The sequence below is a fragment of the Periplaneta americana genome, chromosome 16, assembly GCF_040183065.1.
Source record: "Periplaneta americana isolate PAMFEO1 chromosome 16, P.americana_PAMFEO1_priV1, whole genome shotgun sequence".
Lineage (NCBI taxonomy): Eukaryota > Metazoa > Arthropoda > Insecta > Blattodea > Blattidae > Periplaneta > Periplaneta americana.
The window spans coordinates 166,643,472-166,670,244 of NC_091132.1; the positions used below are offsets into that span (position 1 = coordinate 166,643,472).

The 26,773-nt window shown below is 34.8% G+C and overlaps 1 protein-coding gene across 5 annotated transcripts in view; it reads right to left on the reverse strand.

The window, feature by feature from the left end:
• Positions 1-26,773, reverse strand: part of LOC138691803 (zinc finger protein 664-like) — a 53,945-nt gene that overhangs the window by 21,519 nt on the left and 5,653 nt on the right. Inside the window, exons 3-5 of one of the 5 annotated variants that reach the window (XM_069814231.1) lie at positions 21,979-22,116; positions 17,021-17,091; positions 843-2,007 (exon numbers count right to left, since the gene is read on the reverse strand). In XM_069814231.1, coding sequence (XP_069670332.1) covers positions 1,173-2,007; positions 17,021-17,091; positions 21,979-22,116 — 1,044 coding nt within the window. In that variant the 3' untranslated portion in view covers positions 843-1,172. Of the gene's footprint in view, positions 1-842; positions 2,008-8,722; positions 10,121-15,839; positions 16,671-17,020; positions 17,092-21,978; positions 22,117-26,773 lie in introns of those variants that run through there. The other 4 variants (XM_069814230.1, XM_069814234.1, XM_069814235.1 and 1 more) reach the window with 4 other exon arrangements.

The following is a 26,773-nucleotide window of genomic DNA, read 5'->3' on the forward strand; positions in this document are numbered from 1 at the left end:
GCTATTAAAGTGACGTACTCTTGTACCCCTTTAATAGAAACATATTTTTAATTCACTTGTACAATGGTCTGAAAATTTGTGTATTGATATAATTATTATTACACATCAGCAAGATGCTTTTAGTCGGTTACTTTGTATTATCATTATCAATCAACTAAATTACTTAATAATATAATTTCCCCTACTAAATATCATGAATGTGGTGCAGCTATATTACAAGATCTCAACAAAAATCATTATAAAGCGATCACAGGTACAAATGACATTACACCTTTGTGTTTCACCTTAAAATTTTGCCTTTTATAGTTGTAAATACCTTTATATTAGTTTTAGATCAAGTTTCCCTACATCATTGCACATCTTACTGACTTATAGTAGTACTTTGGGTAACCTAAGCAAAACACATATCACGGAAAAAGTCAAATTCGGTAAATTTTGAAATAGATATGTGTGTTATTTCAGATCTTTATTTGATGAAAGGTTAAATTACTAGCAGAGATTAGAAGAGGGAAAAGATTGGAGTGCTAGTTCTGGCTGGTTAGATAGATTTAAAAGATATATAAGCCAAAAGTCAACTACATCTACGTGGAGATTGTAAATAATAATAATAATAATAATAATAATAATAATAATAATAATAATAATAATAATAATAATAATAATTATTATTATTATTATTATAATAATGGCAATAAGTAATAATAATAATAATCGTTGTAATACATTTCTTTTCAATTTATAGCTTTGAAATATGAAATTGGTAATCAATTTCGAATTCTGAAGAATATTCATATACGAGTATTACAATACTATTGTAAAATCTTTGTTATTGTATGTAATTTTTGGTTGCAATATAAATCTTGTTATTAAATAAAATATGTTCAATTATCCTATTTGTAATGTACATAACACAATTTATTATATCAAACATAAAATTATAAACTATACTATTTAATTACAACGAAACAAATGTCATATCACTTCGTAAATGTACAATTATTTCTTACGGTCACAGGTGTGTTTACGTTTTCCAGAATCACTTCAGAGCTACACAATTTTAATGTGTAGATTACGCATGTATTCAGTATGATGTCTGATAATGAGGAATAATTTACACAGAGACAGTAAACTAGTGTTTATTCCCTTGCGTTTCCAAACAATCCCATTGGATTCTAGACAGAATGTTGGTGTGCATGCTTGTTCAAGTATGACAACCGTATAAAACACTTTCCACAAATATCACATTTGAACGGTTTGTTTCCAGTATGGATGCGTTTGTGCATGTTTAAGTTTCCACACTGCGAAAAACAAAGTCCACAAACATCACATTTGAATGGTTTCACGCCAGTATGCTCTCGGAAATGGGTCTTTAAACTTCCCGACTGAGTGAAATTTTTACCACAAATATTGCACGTGAATGGCTTCTCGCCAGTGTGTACGCGAAAATGTCTTCTCAAACTGCTTGATGCCAAGAAGCTCTTTTCACATATGTGGCATTTGAAAGGCTTTTCGCCTGTGTGAATACGTTCATGGGCTCTTTGATTGCTCGAAAGAGTGAAAGACTTGCCACAAACATTACATTTGAATGATTTCTCACCGCTATGCACGCGTATATGCTCTCTGAGATTACCAGCTAAAGTGAAAACTTTATCGCAAACATCGCATTTAAATGGTTTTTCGCCTGTGTGCGCTAGCAAATGTCTTTTAAGTGAACCAGACACCGAGAAACACTTGCCACAAATATTGCACTTCAATGTCTTGTCACCCTTAAGAGTTCGCATGTGGCATATGAGATACGAAGATGTAGCTAGAACTTTACCACAAACTTTGCATTTATTTGAACAGTCGCTTGTTTTACTGCAAGCCTGTCTGAAGTTGTCTCCTGTTATAAACAAACTTTCACTGCTAGGTTCCTTGGAAGACAGAGAATGGTTTGGACGCACATGCTCTTCAAATTCAATACTGGTGCATTCAGATGAAAGAATTTTGTCTCGGGTAACTGCAATGCTAAGATGAGAATGAAATATCAGTATAATATCCAATGTGGTAAAAACAAAACGAGAAAGTATTGATACCAACATCAAAATTAAAACATATTTGGTCGGTTTTTCCAAGTATTGTTAGAAAATTTAACGACCGTTAAACTCTAAACATTTCGTTAATTAATAAAATTGTATGTTTTCAACACCAGTTTGGTTTAACAGATTGTTAATTTTAAATGTAGGATTTCGGGCAGCTAACTCGTTTAAAAGTTAGTTAAATATGACCAATGTCTCCACAGCTGTTCCAAGAGAAGTTGCGAAATTAATATTTTCTGTCTCTCTGTAGGGAATGTTTAATATATGACTGGTAATATAATATTTAAAAAATACTTTGGACTGTTTAAATACATCAACGTTATTTTATTTCTTTCGTATTTCGTATCCATAATAGCAATTAGGAAATATTAACCCTACTTTGTAATTATTATTCAGCACGTCACATACAACCAACCCTGGACCATAAGCTTGAAACGGTGGAACCAAAAAGGTGTACTAGTATGGCCGTCAAATTACCCATAGTTCATCCCTTTTTCCAGTGTTTATCAGCTGTTTTGTTCATATTATTACGATTACAAATAGCTTCATGTTGTTTTGAATATTTCAAAAGTGTAGTCAAGTTCACCAAGTGTTATTTTTATAAATAAGCTAATATTCTGCTCGGCTCAACTGTAGAATATGTCCGTTGATATGTCCCCCTATGCTTTAACATATGAAGGAGTGCCATCATCCTTCTTGATAAAAGATAGAATGTGGAAATGAAATGTTCAGTCCATGTCACAACCGTAACACTTTTTAAAAATATACAGTGAAATTTACATTGATATAATGATCTGCTATTACTCCTGTTACCTCCACATTCATTCTAAACCATTTACGTATGACCGAAACCGAAAGTAGCAATTGTATATTTGGCGATTGGCGGTATTTTGCGGAGGATTATGGGCCATAGAAGGTGTAATTTGACGTCATATCCGTCGCACCGATTATCAAGCATATTTGCTTGGAGTGCTCCCTCCTTTCTTTTTATCCTCTCAGCCTACAACTTTCATTTGTTAACTGTTTGTTTATGGAGCGTGGCCTACTGTAACACGTTGTCATTTTATGCAAGTTTCATGACTCACTCTATAATATAGAATTTAAAGTTTAATTTTAGCCAATCAAAAATTGTCTTACATGTGTAGAATCATTACCAACTGCCGTTGAATAGTTAAAATAGTGCTAACTGACGTTATATTTAAGTGTTGGTTATCTTAAACAAAATTATGTTGAACAAATGGAAAATACATTAACAAAGCCTTAAAAATAAACATACTGTTAATTTAACATTCGTTAAGCAAAATTAACCATCACTTGGACAAACTGGCCAATTAAATTATATACCAAAAGTCACCAGCAGGTATAAGACATTCTACAGTGAGGTTAGTTGGGGACGCTCGGTTTTTCGTCCAGAGCCTGCCCAGCTATAAATGTTGGTTACCTCGAGGAACACCCGCGCGTCTCCGGCACTTTTAGGCGTACAGTCCTCCTGTTACAATGCTTAAAAGTTACACTACCGGTACTTATCAAGCTCACATTCGCTGCTCAAAATGTCCTCCATTTACTGCAACACACATTTGACATCTTTTTATGAAATTTGCACTCACTGTCGCAAGATTTTTGAGGGGTGTGTTCCAATCTTTCACCAATCTCGTCTAATTTCTTTTCCAACAGAACATGGCGTTCTCTTTTCGGTTTCTGATCGTTCACCTAACCTGTTCGCATGAATTTCTTATAAAGTCTTCTTATTCTACTGACAACTGGAACAGGTCTCTCTGAAAACTTTTCCCGAAATTTGCGTTTTGTCACCGCACAATATTTTCCTTTTGTTTAAATATTGCTTTGTGCTTTGAAACGTGAATCTACAATACTTTTTTTTTTATTAAAATTGTAATTTTGCGATTAATAAGAGTTTCTTCATCTGCATACCCATATTCATATCACGCTTTGTTTAAGACAGAACTTAAGTATTGTGTATTATGGAAAAAGGATGTCCCTCTTTCGCACATGTAATATCTGGCAACCCTCGTTACTAGTAATGGTAGCTCTTACATACATTTATTTTACATCTTTATCTTGCCGTGTGTGTTTTTATACGTTAATTGTCTCCTTTCGCTACTCTGGTCTGATATTCACAGATTATTCCTTTACTACAGGACTGTAGGAATATTAAAAAAAAAAACTACAAATAATGCCCATGGCTCGTCAGTATATCTTTTCATTAAAAGTCTTCCTCGTATGTAATCGTGAAAACTTTGTAACTAATTCAACAATTCGTAGCATAAATACACGTCAAAAAATGACTTTCATACTCCATCGGCAAGTCTAATGTGCTATCAAAAAGGAGTACATTATATGGCAGTAAACATTTTTAATAGCCTCCCTATCGATATAAAAAATGAAACACAAAACATAAGATTATTTAGGGCCAAATTAAAGAAGTACCTAATTTCTCACGCCTTCTATTCTGTAGGTGAATTCATGACATTCAATAACACTTCATGAAATTGATTACTTACTTACTTACAAATGGCTTTTAAGGAACCCGAAGGTTCATTGCCACCCTCACATAAGCCCGCCATCGGTCCCTATCCTGTGCAAGATTAATCCAGTCTCTATCATCATATCCCACCTCCCTCAAATCCATTTTAATATTCTCCTCCCATCTACGTCTCGGCCTCCCTAACGGTCTTTTTCCCTCCGGTCTCCCAACTAACACTCTATATGCATTTCTGGATTCGCCCATGCGTGCTACATGCCCTGCCCATCTCAAACGTCTGGATTATAAGTTCCTAATTATGTCAGGTGAAGAATACAATGCGTGCAGTTCTGTGTTGTGTAACTTTCTCCATTCTCCTGTAACTTCATCCCTCTTAGCCCCAAATATTTTCCTAAGCACCTTATTCTCAAACACCCTTAACCTATGTTCCTCTCTCAGAGTGAGAGTCCAAGTTTCACAACCATACAGAAGAACCGGTAATATAACTGTTTTATAAATTCTAACTTTCAGATTTTTGGACAGCAGACTGGGTGATAAGAGCTTCTCAACCGAATAATAATACGCATTTCCCATATTTATTCTGCATTTAATTTCCACCCGATTGTCATTTATATTTGTTACTGTTGCTCCAAGATATTTGAATTTTTCCACCCCTTCGAAGGATGAATCTCCAATTTTTATATTTCCATTTCGTACAATATTCTGGTCACGAGACATAATCATATACTTTGTCATTTCAGGATTTACTTCCAAACCGATCGCTTTACTTGCTTCAAGTAAAATTTCCGTGTTTTCCCTAATCGTTTGTGTATTTTCTCCTAACATATTCACGTCATCTGCATAGACAAGAAGCAGATGTAACCCGTTCAATTCCAAACCCTTTGATACTGAAACTATGTGTTGTACTAGTAGACTATATTGTAAATCTCGTCTATATATATTTCATCTAGACTGTGACTATAAATTAAGACTTTATAATAGTATCAAGTTTTTTGACTTGTTCCATATTCTAGCTGTAAAGCAATGTATGAATGCCATGGAATGTTAATAAATACAATACAATACAATACTACTCAGTCTCGATCTCCTGTCCTCACGTTTCAAACCTCTTTATGCTACTCTGATAGATATAGCTCTATCCTTCTTCCTCAGTTCACTAGATTACGCCATCCACGTATTTAATTACATTTCTATTAACTATGTAGTAGTATAAAATTCTGATTGATCACTCAATATCTCATTCATTTTCTACTTTACTTTTCAACTTTATACATTCCTTTGAATCAACTATTCCTTACATTTGTATTTATTACTCTCTTCCGCTTAACGTCAGAGTTTCAATTTTTATTTTATTTTAGTAGGTTATTTTACAACGCTTTATCAACAGCATAGATTATTTAGCGTCTGAATGATAATGCTGGTGAAATGAGTCCGGGGTCCGGCACCGAAAGTTACCCAGCATTTGCTCAAATTCGGTTGATGGAAAGCCCCGGAAAAAACCTCAACCAGGTAACTTGCCACGATCGGGATTCGAACACGGGGCACCTGGTTTCGCGGCCATACGCGTTAGCCGTTACTCTACAGGTGTGGGCCCATACTCCTGTTAAATCCCATCTTGCATATACGAAGATTAGGTTTGGTTAGTTTAGGTGCGTACGCGCAGTTTGACCTCACAGCTAAGTTCTTCCTGTCGTGAGTCGCATATACATTAATTAGCAATCCTCTGACAAAATAAAAGGAATAACTGAAGTTCAACAGTACAAATTACATTATATTAATTGTGTAAACATGTTACTAAACAAGTGTGTAAGTTGTAACGTTTGAGTGTTAGCAGCAATTGCTTTGAAATACATTTTTTTTGTAAATATCAGTGACAATAGCTATTAAAGAGGTTAAATGATACTCAAAAAAATATTACTTAGGTGAGATGGGGCACCATGAGTCATGGAGTATGTAGGGTCACCAGCGAATAGGGATTATAAAGAATGGACACTTCGCGCCAGTACCTTTGATGTAGCCGGACCGATTTCAATGACCTTTAAGCCAGCTAGAGCGTCAGATTCTGCTTTCTCCCTAGAGTTGGCGCTGACATCACACCAGCTAGCAGTCGACACAGCGGAAATATAACACATATAATTAATACATCTAGGTACATTATGTACTCAAATAACATAAATTGGATCCATAAAATAATAAATCCTTCATTAACTGTAATGTCTAGACTCTAGAGTTCCTTTATAATGAGAGTTGAGACGTTGACCCCAACAACAATTAAAATATGTAATGATTTGATAGCGCTGAAAATGGAAAAACAAAACTCTTACGAGAAGTAAAACCGTATACCTATATTATATTATTATACAAATATTAAACGAATTCGATACTTAATTTTATAATGTATTATATTATTTTATAATATAATTTATGATATCTGAAATATAAAATATTATTATTACAACTAGTTTGTCACTGAGAAATAAGGAAAAGCTGTTTACTTGAATTTATTTGAAGCAAAGCGTTACTGGATTATGCAATAAGGTAGGCGATGTTTGGATCCTGTGCCTTAATTCTATTCTCAATTGTTATCTTAGCGTATGCTCGATTACACTACCTCTAGCGCTTGAAAGTGGAACTAGCCGCTGGCGCACAGAGAAACAAAACACAGGAAAATTCGCTCAGTGTCCATTCTTTATAATCCCTATTCCCTGGGGTCATTGCTATTATAGGATATCAAATAAGGTTAGATTGGTGCATCTGATACCATACGACTTCTATCAGTGAGCACTATCCATCATGAACTTCGTTATGGTGCCCATGCGTACTAAGTACATAGCAGTAATCTAATTTTTTTGAGTCAGGATACATCTGGTGTTTACGTTTTTTCGATGTGTCAAAGTAAAACTTGACTTATTTGAAGTTTTTAAATTGGCTAATCTTCCACGCACGGAACTGATGTCCGATTTGTTCCTTTATGGGTTAAAAGAGGGGGAGTTAAGTCACATTAAGCCAGTATGTGACAAGGTTAGTGAGTTAGCTGAGGGATTATTTAAGTGATGTGAGGACGAGGAATGTGAAATTATTCTAGTACGTTCTCTCTCTCCCATGCGTAGTGTGGGAGAAAACCCGAAGTTTCAGCTTTAAATCTTGTCTTTTATAGTTGTAAACACTTTTATATTAGTTTTAGCTCAGTTTCTCTGCATAATTGCTCATGTTACTCACTTACAGTAGTAATTTGGGTAACCCATGCAAAACACGGAAAAAGTCAAATTTGGTAAATTTTCGAATAGGGATGTGTCTCAAATCAGATCTTGATTTAATGAAAGAATCAATTACTAGCAAAGATTAGAGGAAGAGGGAAAAAAACTGGAGTGCTAGTTCTGACTAGTTAGATAGATTTTTTTTTTATTTTAGTAGGTTATTTTACGACGCTTTATCACCATCTTAAGTTATTTAGCGTCTGAATGAGATGAAGGTGATAATGCCGGTGAAATGAGTCCGGGGTCCAGCACCGAAAGTTACCCAGCATTTGTTCATATTGAGGAAAAACCCCGGGAAAAAACCTCAACCAGGTACCATGCCCCGACCGGGAATCGAACCCGGGCCACCTGGTTTCGCGGCCAGACGCGCTGACCGTTACTCCACAGGTGTGGACTAGATTTAAAAATATATATATATATATATATATATATATATATATATATATATATATATATATATAAGTCAACTACATCTATGTTGAGTGTGTAAATGTATTATAATAAAATGCATGGTCTTCCATTACACTTATATATATATATATATATATATATATATAAAAGCCCCATCCACAACTGAAAATAGTATTCCTGTATTACAAAAAAAATGCCTCGACCCCCGTTATTTCACAGAATAATAATAATAATAATAATAATAATAATAATAATAATAATAATAAATAATTATAATAATAATCACTATAATACATTTCTTTTCCATTTCGATCGTCTAGTTCAAAAGTGCAACAACTAAAAAAAAAAACAAGTTTTGAGATATCTTCAGTTGAAAGTTTCAAAAAAATAGCTTATAAAGGAACAGAGCAGTTTATTTAGTTTTTTTTTTTTTTTGGTTGTAAATATGACTTATCTCAATACTGAATCGGAAAGAGCTCTGAGTAGTATAAATAACTAAAAAACGAGAATTTTTTAGTTATCGCACTTTTGAACTGGACGATCGATTTATATCATCGAATTGATATGATTTAAGACGTATGTACACAAAGGTGTAATGACATTGATACGTAGGATCGCTATAAATTTATGTTTGTTAAGATCTTGTAATATAGCTATTTAGTAGCAAAAATTATATTATTAAATAATTTGGTAGATTAATCATGATATTACAAAGTAATATGTTCAGTTCTTCCATTTTTAATGTACATTTAACATAATTTATTATACTAACGCAGCCTTATAAACTATACTAATTAATTACAGCGAAACGAATACGTCATATCACTTCGTAGATGTACAATTAATTCTTATGGTCACAAGTGTTTTGAGTTTTCCAGAATTACCCCAGAGCTAAAGAATTGTTATGTGTTCTAATTTGTGCACACATGTATTCAGTAAGACCTACTGATAACAAGGAACAATTTAGGCCTACACAGAGACATTACACTATTGATTCTCTTGTGTGTTGGCTTGCGTTTCCAAATAATCCCATTGGATTCTAGACAGTATGTTGGCGTGCATGCTTGTTTAAGTGTGACAACCGTGTAAAACACTTTCCACAAATAACACACTTGAACGGTTTGTTTCCAGTATGGAGACGTTTGTGCATGTTTAAGTTTCCAGACTGCGAAAAACAAAGTCCACAAACATCACATTCGAATGGCTTCACGCCAGTGTGTTCGCGGGAATGGATCTTTAAACTTCCCGACTGCGTAAAATTTTTACCACAAATCTTGCATGTGAATGGCTTCTCGCCAGTGTGTACGCGAACATGTCTTCTCAAACTGTTAGATCCCGAGAAGCTCTTTTCACATATGTGGCATTTGAAAGGCTTTTCACCTGTGTGAATACGTTCATGGGCTCTTAGATTGCTCGAAACACTGAAAGCCTTTTCACAAACATTACATTTGAATGACTTCTCACCTCTATGCAAGCGTATATGCTCTCTGAGATTACCAGCTAACGTGAAAACTTTATCACAAATATCGCATTTGAACAGTTTCTCCCCTGTGTGCGCAAGCAAATGTCTTCTCAGAGAACCGGATAACGGGAAACACTTGCCACAAATATTGCACTTCAATTTCTTGTCACCCGTATGAGTTCGCATATGACATATGAGAGACGAGGATGTAGCTAGAACTTTACCACAAACTTTACATTTATTTGAACTGTCGTTTCTTGCACTGCAAGCTTGTCTCAACTTGTGTCCTGTTATTAACAAACATTCACTGATAGGTTCGTTGGAGGACAGAGAATGGTTTGCACGCATATGCTCTTCAAATTCAATACCGATGCATTCAGATGAAAGAATATTGTCTTGGGTAACTGCAATGCTAAGATGAGAATGAAATATCAGTGTAATATTGAATGTGGTAAAAACAAAACGAGAAAGTATTGATACCAACATTAAAAATTAAAACTTGTTAAATTATATACCAAAAGTCAGAAGCAGGTATAAGATATTCTACAGTGAGGTTAGGTGGGGACGCTCGGTTTTTCGTCCAGAACCTGCCCAGGTATAAATGTTGGTTACTGCGAGGAACATGCGCTTCTCCTGCACTTTCTAGGCCTACAATCCTACTTTACAATGGTTAAAAGTTACAGTATTTGCCAAGCTCACATTCGCTGCTCAAAATGTCCTCCATTTACTGCAACACACATTTGCCATCTTTTTATGAAATTTGTAGTCACTCTCGCAAGATTTTTGAGGGGTGTGTTCCAATCTTTCACCAATCTCGTCTAATTTCTTTTCCAACAGAACACGGCCTTCTCTTTTCGGTTTCTGATCGTTCACCGAACCTGTACGTATGAACTTCTTATAAAATCTTCTTATTGTACTGACAGCTGGAACAGATCTCTCTGGAAACTTTTCCCGAAATTTGCGTCTTGTCACCGCACAATATTTTCTTTTCGTTTAAATATTGTTATCTACTTTGAAACATGTATCTGCAATATTTTTTTATCAAAATTGCAATTTTGCGATTCACATAAGTTAATTCAAATCCTTACCCATATTCATATCTCTCTTTCTTTAAGAAAAACCATAGCAATTGTGTATTATGGAAAAAGGATGTCCCTCTTTGGTAGATGTAATATCTGGCAACCCTGGTACTAGTAATGGTAGCTCTTACATACATTCATTTTACATCTTTATCTTGCCGTGTGTGTTTTATATGTCAGTTGTCTCCTTTCGCTACTCTAGTCTGATATTCACAGATTATTCCTTTATTACTCAGTCTCGATCTCCTGTCCTCACGTTTCAAACCTCTTTATGCAACTCTGATAGATATAGCTCTATCCTTCTTCCTCAGTTCACTAGATTACGCCATCCACGTATCTAATTATATTTCTATTAACTATGTAGTACTATAAAATTCTGACTGATCACTCAATATCTCATTCATTTTCTACTTTACTTTTCAACTTAATACATTCCTTTGAATCAACTATTCTTTACAATTGTATTTATTACTCTCTTCCGCTACACATCAGAGTTTCATATCTATCTATAGTAATAATAAATCTGTAGTCAAAATTTTTCTGGTAATTTTCGATTTTGCAAAAATAATTGGTGTTAACATGTATAATTAGCCATCCTGAAACCGAAAATCGATTTTTTGAAATTTTTGTTTGCATGTCCGTCTGTCTGGATGTTTGTTACCTCTTCACGCGATAATGTCTGAACCGATTTATATGAAAATTGGAATATAAATTAAGTTCCTTGCAACTTAGATTTTAGGCTAAATGGCATTTAAAAATATTTAATTTAAAAGGTAGGTTATAAGGGGGTCTGAATTAAATAAATCGAAATATCTCGCTTATTACTGATTTTCGTGAAAAATATTACATAACAAAAGTTTCTTTAAAAATAATTTCCGATAAGTTTTATGCTATATGAAATTTTTATAGGACTGATATTTAATGAGATAAATGAGTTTTAAAATTACAATAACAACGCCATCTAAGGCGCTGTACTGAAATAAAAACAAATGACTTCGTCTACAAGAGGCCTTGGACAACAACAATCGCACGCTATTAAACATAGCCTAAGAGAATGTTTCTGTGTTTGTATGAAGTAATATCGGAAGCTAATTAATTGTTTAATTATTATTTCACCATTGGAAAGTATAGTTTCTCTAGATGAACATAATTCTACAATGTTATTACAGTAACTTCTGAAACATATAGCAAGTAATATAAAGTATAGACATTAAAACTGAATGATATGTCAATTTTCATTAAACTATGGTTGCATGTAATAACAATTAAGAAACATGTGAAAGGAATTGTCATTGCACCAAATGATTGCTCTCTGGACCAAAATGACCGCATTTTAATTATTTAAATACAATTTAAATTAAGTAACATATTAAACGACTTATCCTTCTATGAAACACGAATGTTCCCTGGATCAAACGTCCTATTTTAATTATGTAATTAGTTTATATTTATTTGTAATACGTGCAGCAGAGCGCACAGGTACGGCTAGTTATATATAAATTCATTTCCATGATCCTCACTCAGTTATTATTATCATTTATTATTATTATTAGTATTATTATTATTATTATCATTATTATTATTATCAAACACTTTGCCTAAACAGGGATTGCCTACGAGAGAAAGTATACCATTTACAAAACAAAATTTTGAATAATACACATTACACGAATAATTTGTTATGAATATAAAAAACCAATGCAAGAAAGAGAAAGAAGTAAATTACAGTGCAATGCCTTATCTAAGGTGATTTCTTAACAATGCAATCGAACCTTTCAACCAAGTAAAGAAACATTGGTAATTATAGATGATAGCAAATGAAAAGCCTTGCAAAAATCAACAAATTGCTTCGGGATGGATCCTCTTGCTCTGACCATCAAGCTTATTACGTCATCTGTTGTAATTGATATTTGTCTTGATAATATGGGATTGTTGGTTCATAGATCAATTGTTTTTCCTTATGGACATCTTGCGGTTGGCTCTTGCAAGTCTCGAAACGAACTGTAGGGTCAATTATAACTTCACTTTTGCATATGCATTTACTATCCTAAGTCGATAAATCCACTTCCTTCTTGCTCCCTTGTCCTGCTTCACTCTCTCCAATTGGCAACATTAACTCTCAGAAGCAGTGGGTCCTTTATAATGGCCAGCTAGTATTATGTTTATGATGTGATATATTATGTTATAACCGATTGTAGGCTCGGAAGAAAAGGAAAGGAACAGAAAAATTTTGAAAAAAAAAAAAAATCAAGAATATTGTATCTAAAGACGAGGCTAGTGACACAAGTGTGGAGAGTGTACGCGAGACAATGCGAACGTGTCAAACTCAGCGAAAATTTGCGGAAAGCAGGCAGTGACGTCAACTGAAGAAGAAACAGGAGTGACGCGAACTGGTATTCAGCAAGCACAGCAGAACAAGACCTCAATGCAAGTGAATTGAAATAGTGGAAATCAGATGGGATCAATTCCGAAGCGGGTGAAGGACCTAAAATCTAAATCGAGGCTGACGAGAAGTAGAGTAACGCAAGTAGGAGATAGTTCAGGAAGCAGTGATGAAGGAAGAGGGGAAAACAAGGTGAAAAAACAGTATGACTTAAGAAAATGGTGTGGAGGGGAAATAAATCGTGAGAAAAGAAAACTAAGACCTAAAAAGTAGCAATGTGGAAAAGTGAGTAGTGAAGAGTGCAAATAATTAGAAATGTAGAGTGAGGGGAAATGTGTCATACAGGAGAAGGATTATAGTATTTTTGGTATAATAATGGGTTAGGAGTAAACTTGTGTCCTAAATGACTTGTACAAGAGGCGTTGTAAAATGGTGAGATGGCACTGTATACTAATAATGTGTAGTGCCGCTTCACCGAACGGATATTGCTTAAAGACAAATATATACATACATATATGATGCTATAAATGATATATAAAATACGTTGATATCCTTTAACTTTATATAACGTTAAGGACATTGCACTTGATTAAAAGAATAAACATTTTTTGTAATGTTTTTTTATCTTAAAAAAGGAGCAAAATGATTTCAACTGCAGTCAACTGAAACACCGTCAACTTCCATGCATACCATTACACCGATTGCTTTACATGGGCCCTCCCCATCCTTTACCACAAGCTCAATTGACTGCAGTGACCGGGACGCGAACCTCCGATCTTAGACACGATATGCTGGCCGACATATTTTGTGCACCTTAAACCACTTGGCTAAAGAACCCTACACGAATTTACCCGACTATGCAGATATACGAACCTCTGGTTAAGAGTTAGGCATTTGCGTGCAATAGTGGTCTTCGGGCTTCTAAGGGTTAAGCTTCCCTTCAATGCTTCAAATGCACCTGCCATTCTGTTATCAAAATATTTTAATGTTGCTTTATCTAACCCAGCATCCGTCATTACGAAACAGAATGGCGTCAGGCCATCAGTACATACTGTAGCGGTGACCATGCAATTGCATTTAAGAAAATAAGTAAATTTAATCACAGATGTAATTCATCTGACTACACTCTACCAAGTTTCCCCAGTCCATGCACAGCCCAGATCATAGTGTAAGTCGCCCTGGTTGGCAAGTTGGTATAGCGTTGGCCTTCTATGCCCAAGGTTGCGGGTTCGATCCCGGGCCAGGTCGATGGCATTTAAGTGTGCTTAAATGTGACAGGCTCATGTCAGTAGATTTACTGGCATGTAAAAGAACTCCTGTGGGACAAAATTCCGGCACATCCGGCGACGCTGATATAACCTCTGCAGTTGCGAGCGTCGTTAAATAAAACATAACATTTAACAACATCATAGTGTATAATACTGAGCGATTAGTATGCTAGAAAAGAACAAAAAATCCCGTAAAATAGCATTACAGGAGATCAGTAAATATTTGCACTAATGGTTAATTAATTCATTTCAATGTGTTTCATTTTAAGTACTACGTTAATATCGTCGCCTGAATGCAAGAACTAGGTAACTCGAAATTTGCGTTTTTCAGTTACCTCTTTTATAGCATAGCATAAATCGCATAAAATGTAATCCTGGATCTAGGTAACTGATCGAACGATACCAGTGACATCTATTTTCCAATATAACAAATAGGTAAATGAAAACGAGACATATTTCTTAGTGTAATAAATAAGTAAATAGGCGATGTCACAAAATATGAAAAATCAAGTTACCTAGTTCTTGCATTCAGGCGACGATATAATTTAATGAAAGACGGAGTACAATCACTGTAACAGAGTTCAATAGTATCAGTAGAGGGATGGACTTCCAGTTATGTTTGTAACTTTTTCTATTACAAAAGTTGCATTGAAGCACAAGTATGTAAATACAAATTCAATAAATTTAAGTAAATGAAAGGACAAAGTAGAAATCTAAAATCCAGTATTCATGTTTATGCAGCTTTCATTTCATCCCTAACCTATCAATTAACTAGTTTCTTGCACGTAAATTCCAGTATTAGTCATTCATATCACTTCAAGTTTATACGAGAAAGAATTATCATAAAAATGATCTGCTACTGTAAACCTCCGATAGTCTTTTCGTCCGAACACTATTCGTTGAAGCAAAACAAGAGTGCAGTGGGTGGCAGCACAAGCTGGGGTGACATCACAGGGCAACAAGTTGATGATCACTAATATAAACTTTCTAAGTTTGTCCTCACTGATCAGTCACCTTTTTCCTTAATCACTGCTTCCTTCAATTCACTTATCCCCGGAAGGATATAGAAACCACAATGCCAGCCCACAACAGTGCAACAGGATCACGAAGAAGGAAGAGATGGAGTTCATACATTAGAGCAGGCATCTCAAGGCCAACGCATAAAAGTTGTTACAGAGAGCAAGTGTAGATTGCGTAGTCAGCTGAAGAGATAAGCGCAATACCCAAAGATAGCCGATCGTTGATTCATGTCACACGCATGAGCGAGCTAAGTTGCAAATGTCGCGGGAGAAATGCCACAAAGCTGCACTTTTGAGTTGTACTGTCACAATAGACGGTTGTTTTCGGAAGGAATAAAATTTCTTAAGCAGTTTGCATTAATAATATTAATAATAATAATAATAATAATAATAACTTTATTTTCTAATTATATATTAATGAGTAAAAAGAAATCTGAAGTATGAACAACCACACATATTACGTAATTATTTAAGCACAAGGAACTGGCAACCCTACCCCATTATCTCCTGGCCTAGTTGCCTCATAAGTGGTGTCTTGTTGGTATCATTTGAGAGGTTCAGACCTTTCTTCGGACAGTTGACTAAACAACAACGATACTTCATTTCTAGTAAATGGTTTTTGGTATGTTTTTTTTTTAATTTTATACTATGTTTAACAAAATAAAATTCAATTAAATAGTAATAATAAAATTACAATTAAACATGTTGGTTATTAAGGTACGTATTCTTACGATATGGCAATATTAATATATAATTACAATAATAGTTAAATAACATGTTTCGTAAATGTTTTCAATAATTAACAATAGCCAAAACATATTAGAAATTCACAACTATTTTAAATTAGAACTATTTAAATCTTAAATCTGGTCTCAAATTCTTTTCTCAAGTCCTTCAGTACTTCATTATATTTGTTACTGGTCTTGATTCAAATTAGGTACAATTAGATTAATGAAGTGGTAAATTGACTCCAACAATTTCACTTTCTCTACGAAAGCTTTTATTTCTTCATATATTTGCGGTAATGAGGACATTCTTTCTCGGAGATGGAGGCAACATCATAGCGGTTGCAGATGTCTATTCAAACGTCGCGGTCAATGACGTCATCTGGAGATACACGAACTGCTCCTGCATCTTGTTCCACTCTTACATTAAAAAAGAGAGGAGAAAGTGCTCCAAGGAGGCCCTATTGAGACGTCTACATTAGAGGTACCTAAATTAATAACAGTGAATCTAAAAGAGCAAGTAAATATGCTTTAAAAAGACAGGTAATTAAAATGATAAATGACACAAATGGAAAGAACGAGACACATCATTGCATCTCCTGGTCATGAATTTGAAGAAATCCACGTCAACTGATACATAGAAGTGGAAGGAATGGGTTGTCAATGTGATAGAGTGAATCAGTTGTGAATGCGAAAAAAAAAAAAGAAAAAAAAACGAGAAGAATCCACGCAAATATTTTTGCAACACAAAGACAAAAAATTAAATCAAAATAGAGAACGCAAAGCATGATGGAATTTAAAAACGTTTAATGTTGTTGCAGCAGAACAAAACACTTACCTCTCCTCCTCTTCTGCCTTTATTTTCATATTCACCTCCTTTTTCAGTATATCCACGTCACAGGAATTTTCCTGAAAATGTAGAATAATTGAAAAATAAATATATGAAGCGACAATATTCGAAGAATTAATCCTCAGAGCTTCATGCTGGAGACAAGAATTCAACATTTCATAAGCCATATTTTTAACTAAAGTTCAGAAATATACAACAATAAGCAAAGAAAGGCAGCACTGCTACTTACAGACCTGTTACTAAATCTACGTATTACTCTGTGAAAATTTTTATCAAATCTACATACTTAGACTTCAACAAACAAAATTCGATAACACAATCTCAAGGGAAAAAATGGAACTCTCTGCATCATAATCCACAGTTGATTCCCGATTTACCACGAAAATCATCTGTAGCTGCATTTAGATTGGCAACAGGCCAAGACTGGCCAAACACCTGCATAGCATTGGAATATATCAATCCCCTAACTGCCAATTGTGCAACTCAAACCAAGAAATGGATTCAGAACACCTCAAAATCTGAGCGTCAGTGGCTAACTATGATAATATCTTTGAAAAATATTGGAGTGCAAGAGATCAAATAACTTTACTGTCAAATGCCTGGCATTAGAAAACAACAACAGCAACAACAACAATACGCAGCAATCACGTAGAATCTTTAACAGTAAACTGATAAAATGTAACTAAGTTATCGAAAGTTGAGCGTTAATACTTTCATCACAAGACAAAATCAGGTGCATAACGAGACAGGCAACGTTTTTAGAATATTTGTCACTGTAACGAAACTACTGGACCAGAAACCAAATTCTGATGAAGAACTACTGTCCGTCTCTATATTTCGCATAATAGGTCGCCAAATGCTCGATAACAATGTTAAAAAAAAAATGTTACATTAGAATTGTTCTCCAGCATCACTCATGAAAAATGAATATAGTAAAATGAAACTATCCCACCATGCAGACAAAACAGTTTACTACCTGCAAACATCCGCAAGAATCCTGTCGGACACTTAAGGCCAGCAAGACAGGTAGGGAAATCGCGCCTCGAAAACTGCGTTCTGGTGGTCATATGAACAGTACTGCAGCGATATTTTACTACTTAATTAACTTATTATTCCCAGAACATGAATTTTACCAGCAATCGAAAAGTATTGGGAATAAATTTGAATAAGGAACAAAAAAAAAAAAGAAGATTCCTTCTCAGGCAGGATTCGAACTACGAAAATCTTAGTTACCAGTCTATCGTGCTCTGGAGTGAACAAGGCTCTGAAATCAGCTACTAGGGTCGGTCCGGTTTTTTTTTGCCACTACTGTACTTAAATGTGTAAGAAATAAATTGATCCAGAAATTTCAGTTGTCAATATATCAATGGTGGCGAGATCAACGAAATAAACGCAAAAACAAAAATATTTCAGTTCAAACAGCTCCCTGTAGTTTCAAAAAGTCCACCGCTATGCAGTAATAACAGTTAGCATGCCTGGCTGTGAAACGAGCAGGCCCGGGTTCAAATCCTGCTTGAGACAAGTTACCTAGTAGAGGTTTTTCCCGGGATTTTCCCTCAACCCAATAAGAGCAAATGCTGGGTAACTTTCGGCATTAGACCATGGACTCATTTCACTGGCAATATAACTTTCATCTCATTCAGACGCTATATAACCATAGCAATTGAACAAGCGTCCTAAATTAACCACTGAAAGAAAAAGAAAAGCTTCAAAACGTAGTCGTAAAAATTTGTTACATTTCAAAATGTTTCGAAATTGAAACATTTAAAAAATGAAAATTGGAGACGAGCACAACAGGTGAAAAGGGCATCCCAAGAAGAATAAAAAAAGCCCAAGGCTACTCCTTCGAAGTACAAGCGTCAGCATAGACAGCATGAAACCCCAGTGGCTTCCGTGTCTGCAGATGGTAAGACATGTCACCGCAACCATCTAGAGCAGTTGAAACAATGAATCCAGAAACCATACAAAGCCAGACGGGGTGAAACGGTCACCAAGTTCCAGTGGTGTTCATGGAGAATGAACAGTATGTGCATACAGTTGCCACTAGCTGCCCCAAGGCTACACAGAGACCTCATACATCGACCAGATTGTCAACAAAGTGTTAATCGCAGCATCGACATCATTTGATCTGAGTCCATCGAGACGAAAGACATGAAGAGTGGTTATGGCATAGCAGACATAATGGGAACACGAACAATTCATTCATTCAAGAAAAGGAACAAATTCAAAATATTCCTTTCGTCAATTTCGCAGAGTACTGCCCACAATGACAAACATAAACTCTCCGGCTCAATTTACTAGTGAATCACTAATGTTCTAATAATGTTTGCGTATGAAAGGTACACGGGAATAACGATCAAGGTCCATTTTTGAAAGTTTCGAGAAAAACGAATTTTAAAGTTTAAGCACTTAATACCTTGTTATGTGTGTATTTAATAGAAATTGACGTAGTGGAATGTCAAGAACGATGATTTCTTATTACTAGCTAGACTACATGATTGTACTTCTTTTCCACTATAAGATAGCATTATTAACTCAATTTCGATTTTTGATGGACCTTGATCGTTTTTCCCGTGTACCCTTCAAATATCACATTCTGTACAAAACCCAGCAAAATGTTCTTCTATGAAATACTATACAGCAAAGAATAGAAGCCACAATGATATCCAACGACATTCAAAGGATGCGTCAACATAAACAGGAATCTATACATAAAATAAGATGAAATATATTATTGTACATAAAATAAACAAGGAATTCTCAATATGGTTATGATATTTCCAATATTGCCATAAGAAAAGCCCAGAGGTCTGGCAAAATTTCTATTATTATTGGCTTCAGAAATGCAACATTTACATAGATTTAAATGTGTTTCGAGGTATTCAGGAGTGATATGGTCAAATTTTATTTTCCCTATTTAAGCGCTTGCTATCTATTTTCGGTCTTACTAATAAAAACTCTATATACAGACGTTTAACTGTCTTATACTTATACAATAAGTAGCTCGTTTATAAGTCGTGTGTAAATTCCTTACTAATAATCACTACATACGTCGTGTATAACAGTACAACTGTTACACAGCTACATCATAGTTTCGTCATTACTTCGTTACGAAAGGTAATAGAATATCTGAGGTTCTCTACTGCATCCGGTAGAGTGCTCTAGTGTGGCGTGTTAAATATCGATAGTACAATTGGCTCTAATCGATTACCACACTACATTTTGGTCAAAGAGTACAAGCTACAGCAATATTATTCTAATAATTCTATGATCTTTGGTTTGTTCTTCTGTGGTTACAAGGTAACCATCATCATAAAATGACAGTCGGTATGAACAGCTGTTAGAGGGGCGGCCATTTTTTCGCTATATAAAACGCTTAAACAAGGGGTTTCGTGTATATAGCTACTGCAAAGCAATTCCCATTGTATAGTTACAGCCTGTTTATACGTCCATAGCTTATTCACGGTTTATTAGTAACGTTTTCTGACTCAATTCTGCATAAGTCTCGTATAAAAACTATACACGGTTTATTAGTAAGACTGTTTATGTAGAAGTACCTATTTTTGCCTTTTTGCCTCTTAAAAATAAATTGAACATTTATATATTTATTTTCTATTTTTAAATTATTTTAACAACAACATTTTAATTCCCATCAATTTACCCTTCACATATTCAGTTTTAATACTGATTATCCCTCAGTTGTTACAGAACTTATTTTATTAAGGAAGTAGAATTACTAGTTTTTAAACTACTTTTAAACTCCTCCCACCAACACAATTCATAGTATTTGAATCTTCTTTTGATATATTATAGCTTTGGTCATAAATGGCTAGGCTAGGAGTGGCAAAGGGTGACTAGAAAATACTATGTGTGAGCACCGGCACTTTAAAAAGCGCAACGAAACAAGCTAAATTGCACCCTAGTTGCTGAAAATCTAAGTGCCTGTTCCAATAGAAAAAATAAACCACACAATGTTTCTATCTACAACAGTGTTTAACACTGTTGTAGATAGAAACATGGTTCAGTTACTCAAATAATATAAAATTATCTTTTCCTGTGATAAAACTGTTCCATCTGATAGAAGCAGAGTTTAACATCAGCAAATCTAAAAATATATCTTGTAATGTGTAATCTGGAACAAGGTATAATGCATGAATATTATATAAATTTGGTGATAAAATGCATTAGATTTGATGCTTTTCTTTAAAACGTGCACTGCTTTTTTCATGTTTAATTCTCCTTCGTTGCATGCGTACTGTATCTTTTTAAAATTTACAGTGTCGTTTCTACATTTTCAATTGCCTTCTTTGCCTGCATATTTTAAGTATTACACATGCCTAAACATCAAGACTTTAATCTCATAAGCTTATTTAGTGTAGGAATGATTACATTAATGTCTTCTGAAAAAGTACCACCCTAACACATACTAGAAGATCATTGTCATCCTCATTCTATATAGTTTTACTTTTGCTGGAAATATAAACCTTTTTCTATTAAAAAAAAACATACGTATAAGAAATTTGTGATGGAAACACATTACTTTGCTAAAATTCTCATAAAGAACTGCATTTTGCATTTGTGATCCATATCTACCCTTAACTTTCGTGGTAACAGCAATGCAATAACAGCAATCACTTGGGAGATATTCAAAATGGTAATGTTAGATGCTTCATTCTCTATGAAGATCCCTTGCACAGCCAAAATTAACGAGAAATACAGAAAGGATGAGCATGAAATTTGAAAGTTAAAGTCATATTGCCTTTTATTTTTGGGTTATTACGGTACAAAGGAAAAAGGGGGAAAAAAAATTATTGCATACATTTTCATTGTTCCTACCATAAAAAGTTACTGTTATCGCAGTGGAAAACAGAAGATGTCTGTGATGAACAGATACAAGTAAAACATTGGAAGAAGAAAATTCAATGTACAATATGAGCTCCACTCACCTCGGTTTCACACTTCACTACAGGAAAATTAATTGGGAATATATTTTCCTCCAATTTTATCTCTGATGAAAGGACATAGCTGTCTTCCAAGCATTCCATCTTTACCCCAGTAATGTGTGGATCCAATGAATTCCCTTCCTACAGAACATGGAAACAACATTTATGAATAATATAATGCAGTGTATTAGAAGTCTTTACAAGTGCTGCAGCTTGCATACCAGGGAAAGACTAATACTTGTAGCACAGGATAGAGATTATGAAAATGCAGTAAAACCTCGATAAGACGCAACCGCTTATTATGCTATTCCGTGTAATACACTTTCTTTCCAGTCCCTCCACATTTCATATACCGTATTTACTCGCGTAATTCACGCCATCGCATATTTCACGCACGTAAATTATTTACTATATAATTTAATAAATTAATTTTCTCGTATATTTCACGCATTTAATATTCGTGAAATACTGTAACAAGTACATACTGAAACTTGAAGTAATGAGGTGTGTTATGTTAAGGAGACCTGAATGTACGGTATCTTAAATGCCGTAACGAGAGAGTGCATAGCGGTATTTGGGACCGGACAGCTACCTGCTACAGGCGCACCCTTCTCGTCTATGAAAGTCCTTTAAAAATACCGGTATAGGGTATTGACCTCCCCCTACCATTTGAATGGGGGTGGTTTGAAAGCTTTGTGTTGGATCGCATCAGTTGAGTTTGAGACTCGGAAAGGGAAACCTGTCAAAAGCCGTCTGTTAAAAGTTTTAACAATGAATGGTAACTCCCGATATTCGAGTCATACTACGTCCTTCAAATTAAAAGTTATTGCGTATGCAGAAACACAAGGCAACAGAGCAGCTGGACGTGAATTCACAGTTCCAGAATTTAATATTCGCTACTGGAGGAAACAAAAACAAGCTCTTCAAGAAACAAAAGCATCAAGGAAAGCATTTCGTGGGCCAAAAAGTGGAAAATTCCCTGATCTTGAAGACAAGTTACTAGGATATGTAAGGGAACTGCGTAGTTTTGTCATTTTTACCCTTAAAAATACCAGCTTGTGAAATTCCTCGCTTAATTCACGCACCCTTAATTTATAGATCGAAATTGCGGGAAAAAAGTGCGTGAAATATTCGAGTAAATACGGTATAAAGCGTTCATAAAATACCCCATTTGTTGCGCTCAAGTCCCGCATAATACGCTATTTTTGTGGAATATTTTCGATGTAATTTTCAGCAATGTACTGTAACAGCAATGGAACATTTTGACCACTGAATGGAAATTTTTGCTTGGACAGTTTTGTTGTCCTTTAGTGTATTGAAGTGTCTGTGAGTGTGATTACAATGAGTGTTAAAAAAAATGCGCTGTGTAGGAAAGATTGGAAATCTTACGAAAATAGGCTATGATGAAAACAGTACTCTTAATCAGAAACAACTCTCTGATTCATTAGGAATCCCATCAACGATATTAAGGATGATAATAAAAATCGCTACTAAATCACTGCAGCTGCGACGTCGGGAGGATGTGAGCGCAGGAAAGTGAAGTGTGGTAAACGTGAGGACTGGAGAACACGCACATGGCAAACAACTATAAATGACTCTTTTCGAAATAATTAAGTACAGTACATATTGTAAATGTCTTTGACGTACAGTACAGTAATTACATAATGTCTTATCTTTCATGAATAATGTATTTCAATAAAGAAATATGCTAATAATAATAATAATAATAATAATAATAATAATAATAATAATAATAATAATAGTGGTTTATTTTTAACTAGCAGAGTTAAGGCAATGCGGCCTTCTGTTCTACTCAACCAGTATGATAGAAAATTACTACATTGCTATTAATATAACATAATTAATACAATACAATACAAAACAATACAATACAAAGCAATACAATATAATACAATGACAATTCGTTTTATCTTTACAACTCCAATAAAATAATTTTGTAGTAATAATAATTATGTAGTAATAATAATAATAATAATAATAATAATAATAATAATAATAATAATAATAGTCGTACCTAAATTAAATTAAATTATTAAACTCGATCACAATTATAACTTTAATTTGACTGCGCCCGTAAGAAATCGTTTAGCCTTTTCTTGAAAGTGGTTATTGTCTAGCAGCCCCTAATCTTCTGAGGTAGAGAATTCCATTCACGGGAGGTTGAGACAGTAAAAGAGGATGAATAGTGGGATGTTCCATGGGCAGGAATTGCCAGGATTTGGCTCTCCTGTGACCTGGTGTTTAGATTGTGATTGAAGGATAAGTAGTTAAACTGGGAATGAAGATAATTTGGAATAGAAGTGTGGAGAACTCGAAATAGAAGAGACAGCGAATGAAGTGTTCTACGGTTACTAAGTTGCAGCCAGGATAAAGATTTGAACGAGGGTGTAATGTGGTCAAATTTATGAGCATTGCTGATGAATCTGACACGCATATTGTGCACACGCTGCAGCTTGTTCGAAAGGTCAGTTGTCAAGTGTGTAAGTATTACGTCGCAATAGTCAAACAGTGGTAGTACGAGGGTTTGCACTAAAGTCTGTTTTAATTCCAGCTAATAGATATTGTATATAAGTCAAAATTTGTATATCCGTCTAATACGTGGTCTTGGTTAATATGTGGTTTACATGTGGTTCCTTGGACAGCGTCTTATCGACTTTACTGTATAAATTGAACGAGTGGCTTTAAAAGCAGTACAGGTCAGGTTGGCTTGTAAATTTTTCCTTTACATATGAAACAAAGTCATTGTTACACGACCAGCTAACTTGGACATATTAACACAGAGGATTAGGGACGAATTTCATGCCATATCAGCAGCAATGCGTGTCTATTCATGAAAAGCTTCTTTGCATATATAGAGACTTAGAAACTAATCATTCTCTTGTGAACCAGGTAGCTCATGCTCTGATCATGTGCAATGCCTCCTTTCTGGGACATAAAGTATCTGTGTGGCAAAACTTTTTTCTAAGACTGTACATGAGTGCATCGGCGGAGGCAGAGGGCACTGGTAAAGAATTATTTCCAAAAAGTGATTATTTTGTTACTATGTTATTTTCATGTGATTCTTTTCTTTTGTAACAAATGGCAAACACATATTTATTATTCATCAATATTATGTCAAAAGTTCATATACAGTACATGGTGAAGCACAAACCAGGTTTCATTTAAGTTAACATCACTTACAAATAACACGGACATTTTAAATTAAATTAAAGAAAATCTAATTCAAGAAGCCATCAACATTTTACTGACTCCAAGAAACACATTATATCAATCAGTGGCGAAGCGTCAGGGTAGGCAGGGTAAGATGAGCTTTCCTAAACATTTTCGTAGCAGGGATTAGATCAATTTAGAAATTAATTAATTAAAAACAGGAGCGTTTCCGCGTTTTGGTTACCTTTTAGCGTTGCAAAGCACGGCCTAGATCACTATTTCCGAACCCCAGCTTACCCAAAAATTGTGTCACGCTTCACTACTGATATATCATAGAAATTCACATTTGTTGAGATTATGTTCCATATATAATTTGAAACACGTGCATAATACAGAAGCTACCAGATTTTCTCATATGCATTAACTCAAGTGTCGTATGGGGATTATGGAAGTAAAGGGCTGGAGAATAAAAAATTCTTCTCTTATTCTCTCTTTTTACTCACTTCCTACTATCTTCACTCCACTTTCATATCTTATATGAACACATATATAAATTAATTATACTTACCACATTATCATATTGGAATCATCGGGAATCGATCCAGAAACTTTCTGCTTAGTAGTCTCTCATTATAACCAGTAGAGCACAAGATCGTTGAAAAATTTAATCTTAAAATCCAATACAAGATATACCTTTGATAATATATATTTTCATCTATTTCAACTGTCGATATAAATTTATCGATTCATGTAATGTTTATTACTTCAAAACTTCACACTGACAATTCAACAGTTCGAATGAAGAGTGCGAATTAGATATAAGATTAGTACTAAAATGACATATTACATATATATATATATATATATATATATATATATATTTGTGTGTTAATGTTTCCTCTACCTGCAGTTGCATATATACAATACAGCCGGGGCTTATAGTGGGGAGTCCGCACCTGTGGAGTAATGGTTAGCACGTCTAGCCGCGAAACCAGGTGGCCTGGGTTCGATTCCCGGTCGGGGCAAGTTACCTGGTTGAGGTTTTTTCCGGGGTTTTCCCTCAATCCAATATGAGCAAATGCTGGGTAACTTTCGGTGCTGGACCCCGGACTCATTTCACCGGCATTATCACCTTCATCTCATTCAGATGCTAAATAACCTGAGCTGTTGATAAAGCGTCGTAAAATAACCTACTTATAGTGGGGAGGGGCAAGCCACCAGCTGCCTCCAAGATACCTTCGCCATAACCCTTCTATACAATGCCTAAACAGTCAAAAACCAACATAATGCATAATAAACATAGATAAGAGTATCAGTGTTAACTGTAATGCCAACGACACGTAAGAGTAGTTCAAAAGTGACATAATTATGTGAAGAGCTGGTGTCTTTTACGCAATTACTGCCCACTCCGGTATTGTGCACTTCAGCCTGTGATTTTATTTTATTAGATGTTATATGTTGTGTTTTATTTTATGGCGCTCGCAAATGACGAGTTATTATCAGCGTCGTCAGTGTGCTGCAATTTTATTTATTTATTTATTTTACCTGGTAGAGATTAGGCCATCAGGCCTTCTCTTCCCCTCTACCAGGGGATTACAACTACAATATTAAGAATACAATTACAATT